This window comes from Lycium ferocissimum, unplaced genomic scaffold (genome assembly GCF_029784015.1).
Source record: "Lycium ferocissimum isolate CSIRO_LF1 unplaced genomic scaffold, AGI_CSIRO_Lferr_CH_V1 ctg1173___fragment_1, whole genome shotgun sequence".
NCBI classification, from domain to species: Eukaryota; Viridiplantae; Streptophyta; class Magnoliopsida; order Solanales; family Solanaceae; genus Lycium; species Lycium ferocissimum.
Window position 1 is genome coordinate 65,820 of NW_026713995.1, and position 6,263 is coordinate 72,082.

At 37.4% G+C, this 6,263-nt stretch overlaps 1 protein-coding gene across 1 annotated transcript; it reads left to right on the forward strand.

The window, feature by feature from the left end:
- Positions 1–520: 520 nt before the first annotated feature.
- Positions 521–5,793, forward strand: LOC132041800 (tetraspanin-19). Its single transcript, XM_059432488.1, has 6 exons — positions 521–822; positions 2,348–2,447; positions 3,847–3,927; positions 4,104–4,208; positions 4,997–5,194; positions 5,299–5,793. Exons 1-6 carry the CDS (start codon positions 650–652, stop codon positions 5,308–5,310), a joined length of 669 nt encoding a protein of 222 aa, XP_059288471.1. The 5' UTR covers positions 521–649; the 3' UTR covers positions 5,311–5,793.
- The last annotated feature ends 470 nt before the right edge of the window (positions 5,794–6,263 follow it).

The window sequence follows — 6,263 nt, forward strand, 5'->3', positions numbered from 1 at the left end:
GTAAAATGAGTTAGGGGTGTTGAGGTGGCATGCCACGTGACATCCACCTCATCAAATGTGTGGCAGCCACATAAGATCTGATGTCCACCTTGGACAACTTTAACGGATGAGGAGTATATTTGACTTTAAAGTATAACGACAGTAATATATTTGGTCCCAAAATATAATGAGGGGTATATTTAACCCTTTTCTCATAGGACCGGAGTATTTGTGACCCTTTTCCGAATAAAAAAAATGTCTATACGACTAGGAGAAGGAAAGGATCCATCAGATACAAATCATTCCACCGTATTCAAAATGTCAAAACAGTGACCATACCATTAAAAAACAAGTTATACATTTATTTATTCAATTATTAGCTAATTGAATAGTACTACTAGGATTTTCCATTTCCCCCCTTTCATATTCACATTAATTGAACATTGAACAAATTTCCTAACACGCCAAGTGTCCCATTTTATTGCGTGAAAGACGAACAATCGTTGACTAACGTCAGCTCAATCGCTTATCAGCAAAAAATCCAATCACAAAATTCATTCAAATTTCTCCAACTCATCGTCGTACCCAATTCCAACAACCCTAACCTTCAAAAACAAAACCCTAAATTCAATATAGGGTTAGGGTTTTCAGGAATTACAATCGAATAAAAATGTCGAGGATGGCGAGGAGTTGCATGCAATCATTATTGAAGGTGGTTAATTCGTTGATTGGAATGGTAGGGATTGCCATGATTTTATACGCACTTTGGATGTTTAGGGCTTGGCATAAACAGATGGCTCCTTATCCTTCACCTTTCTTTGGCCCTGATAGCCCTGCCCCATGGTAATTTTTTTTTTTTTTTGACATGACAGTTAGTTACTTTACGTGATGGTGGGGCAATCTATGTGTCTTTAAAAAAAAATTAAAGTTAGTACCTTTTTTTGTATAGGAGTTCCTTTTACTGACTCACTTTGCTATAACTTTTGATTTAGTACGTGGTTTCAGTTTATTGGAAGTTTTGGAATATAAGGGGGATTTTTGAATGTTAATTTGTACTTCGATTACCTTATTATTTTGTTGTAGTTACTGTTTTTTTTTTTTTTTTCCTTTTTCCAAGCATACTTTGTTGTCATGCGTTCTGTATTATTTGCCATGGCTTCTTCAATTCTATATTGTTTTTCCTGAACTGCTTTGAAATGCTTTTTCTTGTGCTGAGGGCAGGATATCTTATAAAAACGCCACAAAACTTTCAAGATGGAAGTTATCCTATAGATGCTGTATTCATGCCGGTTCGAAACGCGAATCATTGTATTGGATTGCAAATAGAGAGAAATCGTGGATATCTTATAAAAACGCCACAAAACTTTCAAGATGGAAGTTATCCTATAGTGGCGGAGCCAGGATTTTAACTCGGGGGTCCAAAAATATAAAGAAGCAGAGAAACGAAGAAGCCAAGGGGTTCAACATCTACTATATATACATAAAAAATAATTTTCACCTTGTATGTACAGTGTAATTTTTCGCCGAAAGGGGCTCATCCTTACTAGCTCCGCCCCTGGCTGAGGGTCTATCGGAAACAACCTCTCTACCTACTGAGATAGGGGTGAGGTATGGGTACACTCTACCCTCCGTAGATCCCACTTTGTGAGATTACACTGGGTATATTATTGTTGTTGTTGAAGTTCATTTCCGGGAGTCATGTTCAATTAACTGTGTCCGATCCCCAAATGGTTGGTCAGCTATGTGGATTCTCTGTATCCAAGTACTCATAGGATCCATTACAGTAAGACCTTTTTTTTTTTTTTTTAAATCATAGCGGACTTGGGGCCATACACTAGTTTGCACGGCTCCATTATTCAGCCAAGTGCCTGCGTCCTCCCAATAGTATAGGTGGCAGTAGGACACACCATTGGTTATACTTAAACTATCTTTACAATGGTCTAGGACCAACTATGCTTTGATCATTTATTACCGTTAAACAATAGATATGAGGATATCCGTTTTATGCATCATAAATGGAATGCTTGGTGCAAGCACTTAAAAAAGAAATGGACCGCTTGATGCATGGAAGCACTTACAAAAGAAATAGACTGATTGATGGAAGTAGAAAGTACAGACCACCCAGACCTTTTCTTTTTCTGTGTTATCTTTTTATTTTGGTTCAGTAGTAAAATAATGGTGCTTCTTTATATTGGATGGTAGAATTTCACACACTCATATGGACGTGTTGAGAATGATAATTGTCAAGATTTTAATATTCTTATGTTTCATAAGCTTTCAAATTTCTGCTTTAATTTTGAAATTGGATGTTAATTTCTGATTTCAATCTTGTTTTGAAAATTTGGTAACACAACTTTGTCTAATGCAGGTTCATTTACGCAACACTTGGTCTTGGAATAACTTTGTCCGTAGTCACTTGCTCAGGTCACATTGCTGCAGAGACTGCTAATGGCTGTTGCTTGTATATTGTATCCTTTTGATTACTTCACTTTTTATTGATGTAGGTTATTGGAATGAGATTCTTGTCTTTTCAGCTGCCTTCAATGTTCTTTTTCTTTGGGGTGGGGGTTGGTGTGTGTGGGGGTGCGGGGTGGGGGTGGGGGGGTGGGGTTAGGGTAGAGATGAGTGTGTTTTGAGAAAGTTGCCTGGACATTCTTCATCCTACTCTATAGTAATTAACTAGTGGTTCAGCAGAAGATGAGCAGACCTATGGAGAACTTTTTACTGTCTTCATCTTTTAGGAGGAAATTGTGTTGATACTACATCTAGCTTGGACTGCAGAATCTTCTTGCTCTGCTAACATGAAGAAACAATACTCTTGTTTACTTATTTCAATGCTGCTTGAATGTGACTTAGAGTTTTGTTTATTAACGTGATTTTCGATAAGAACAATTATCATTTTGCTTATGACTCCTATTTCTATTTCTTTTGCGCTCTTGATATAATTTCAACGCCTGTGATTAAGGGGGATAGGACAGGAAGTATTTTCTTGAATGCTTCTGCACTGGTGCTGTTGGAATAATGAACTAAAGATTAAACCTGTTTGGCATCCACCTATTAGTCAGAATGGACATGGGAGTTTGTATTTGGGTATTTGACCTAATAGGATCATCTGAAAAAAAAAAAAAAAGTCCTATCACTGAAATGCCCCTACTATGGGTTAAGGCTTAGCAGAGAGACCGTGTTTTCCATTTTGGGATGTGAAACTATAGCCCCAGCCCCCAGATGATATGTAGTATATCTACCAATGGATTTTCTTGGTTTACTTTTGCTGCCTTTATCTAAATGTTGAGGTTGATAGACTTTATGCTATATTAGCATCATAAGCATCCACTTAAAATGTTGTCAATGATCTGTACTGATTGGTGGAGCTATTTTAAAAGATTTTAAGCACCTTCATGTTGAGTTAGGGAAGGAGGCCACAAAAAGTGACTCATTTTCAATTGACCATGTGCAAAAAATTAGAATTAACGTTCATTCTTAATGATTGCTAGGCTCTCTCCCCAAGTGAGCTTTCTTCTTTGCTTTCTATGAGATGCATAAGGTGTCCCTATTTCTGCCACCTTGTTAGATATATCTATATATGTGTGTGTGTGTGTCCTTTTGCACCACGGAAGCTTCATTACTTGGACTCTGCTTCTAGGACTTGGATGGCTGTCACCTTTATGATTAAGATAATTGCCCTTATTATTATTCAACCTGCAGTGGTAAATCCGAGGTGGTCTTTTTACTTTAAGATTCTACAGTTTAGTTGTGTAATGCTCCATATACTGTATGGTCTCTGTTTCTTGTGTAAGTTGATATTAGACCTGCATCGTTGATTGAATATTCCATTAACACAGTGATGTTTCTCCTTAAGTGGTATAGTACATGGTTTTTGTCTTCCTACTCCTCATGATCGAAGCAGCTGTGACAGTAGATGTATTCCTCAACAGAAACTGGGAAGAGGTATATGCAGTTAAATCATGCACCACACATTTTGTTCTTAGATATAGAGATTTTAACTTACATTCTACCCTCCCCAGACCCCACATGGTGGGATTCTACTGGGCTTGTTGTTGTTGTATATAGAGATTTTAACAAACTTCTGGATATTGATTATTTATTTGATTTGACCTGATCAGGACTTCCCTGAGGACACGACTGGGAATTTCAATGAGCTTAAACACTTCGTGAAAGAGAACTTTGACATTTGTAAATGGATTGGCTTGTCAGTAGTGACTGTGCAGGTCTGTCTCCTTCCACACTCATATACTACAATACTATGATAAATTATTTCCCATTTTTATTTGGCAATATTAGCCCCATTTGTATGATTTATCATTAGCACACATTGCTGTGTGAAATGAGTTAGATAAGCCAGTCCAAGTGATTATTATACTTCACGAGCTCTTCTTGTTTAACCCATTCCTGCATCACTCCAGTCTTCTGCCTTCTATATTGTTTTGTTACTTAGATTTTGAGGCTGTTGATGAGAAGGAAGGTTAGTTGATGTTATCAGCCATTTTCGTGTATTTGTCTGATAATAATAATAATAATATTGTGGATTCATGTGGAAGGAATTTGTTACTAGACCAGAATGTGTATCTGTTGGATTTTCTTTGTAATAGGTCTTAGTGGTTTTCTCGAGCCGAGGGTCTACCAGAAACAGCCTCCCTAGTCCCTACCCCACAAAGGTAGGGGTAAGTTCTGCGTACATCCTACCCTCCCCAGACCCCACTTGTGGGAATACACTGGATATGTTGTTGTTGTTGTTGTTAGGTCTTAGTGGTTTAGTGCACTTTCCCGCTCTTTATAGTATCTGATGAAATTTTCTTTGTTTGGGGTACCATAGAAGCTTATTTCGCTCATCTCATTTGTCCAAGTGGCTATAAAATCTCACATCAAGGGTTGAAGTCCTTTCAGCCCTTTCTTCTACTCTCTCCAAATATGAACTCTGTAATATCTTGAGAAGGTCTCTTTCGAGAGATCCTTGCATCTTATTCTTGCTTATTTGCCGATATCTTTCCACGTGCAGGGTCTAACTATATTATTGGCAATGATCCTTAAAGCTCTAGGACCACATCAGGAAAGGTATTACTATGAGAGCGATGATGAGTATGTTCCCGACAGAGTCCCACTATTGAAGAGTTATGTTCCTTCACCCTCTTATGTTGTTGGCGACCCTATGTATGCACCTAAGAATGATGCTTGGAATATCAGAATTAACAGCAAGGTAGGCAATTCTCTGCAGATTCACAGGAAAAAGCCATTTATGTTCTCTGTTCGAAAGATATTTTGCTTGATATCTGATTTTATTGGTTTGTATTTAATGTGCAGGCAAGCAGATGAGCTCCAAGTTCAGTTGGTCAATCGGCAAGAACTGAATTTGCAATACAATTGTTTGCATTGAGCAAAATATGTGTGAAGTTGAAGGTGGGATTCGCATGCTTCCGACCTGCAGTAGAATTCATGTAAACATGTGCAGTTCTTGTATATTCTGGGTCCATATACCTCTTACACTTGTTGTACAATGTGATAATGCAAGAGTTCGAAACGTCTACTTCAGTTGCTTTTATGTGTAATAGTAGAATCATGAAACTTACGAGGACAGGGAGTAAAGTACAGCAGTAAAACTATTAGGGATGAAAAAACAAAAGAAATCTAATCATTCTCTTGCTAGGTATAGTGGAGGAACAATCAATTACACTTGTCACTAGTGGAGACTGTTGAATTCTTTTGCAGTATTACTTATTTGTTTGTCCCTATTGTGGACTAACAATCAATCATACTTGTTATTATAAGTAAAAGAGGAGACCGTTTAGATCTTCTGAAGTACTACTTACCGTTGGTGTTTCCTTTTTGCTATGATTGCAAGTCTAGTAAGATTAGTATATTCAACAAGGCATTTTCATCACGAGTATAAAATGTTCTGACTTGTAAAGATACTAGGTATTTATCCGCGCCTGGTATTTATTTTAAACGACATTACTATTTTATGATTAAGTGAGAATGAATAGTACTTAACCGTGGTTAAGTTAGACAAATCTATCTAAGGTATGTCATATATCCGTCAGCTAATGTAAATGCCTAGCCGGCTGTGAGTAAAGTTCTTTCAAAGACTAACCCAACCCCCCATCCTCCCCTTGTTTTTTCTTTTTCTGTGTGTGTTTTACTGTTGAACCTGAAAGCACTTGAAAAATGAAAAGACCCAACTTTCATCCTATGGAGGACTATACCACTTACTTCAAAAGACTCACCTTTGATTCTATGGCTAAAAGTGGTAAACTGAGAATACTACTGAT

Coding starts and splice junctions, on each gene's coding strand:
- LOC132041800 (XM_059432488.1), top strand. CDS start 650: ATGTCGAGGATGGCGAGGAGTTGCATGCAATCATTATTGAAGGTGGTT. Junction 823..2,347: donor CCTGATAGCCCTGCCCCATG/GTAATTTTTTTT, acceptor TGTCTAATGCAG/GTTCATTTACGCAACACTTG. Junction 4,209..4,996: donor TGTCAGTAGTGACTGTGCAG/GTCTGTCTCCTT, acceptor TTCCACGTGCAG/GGTCTAACTATATTATTGGC.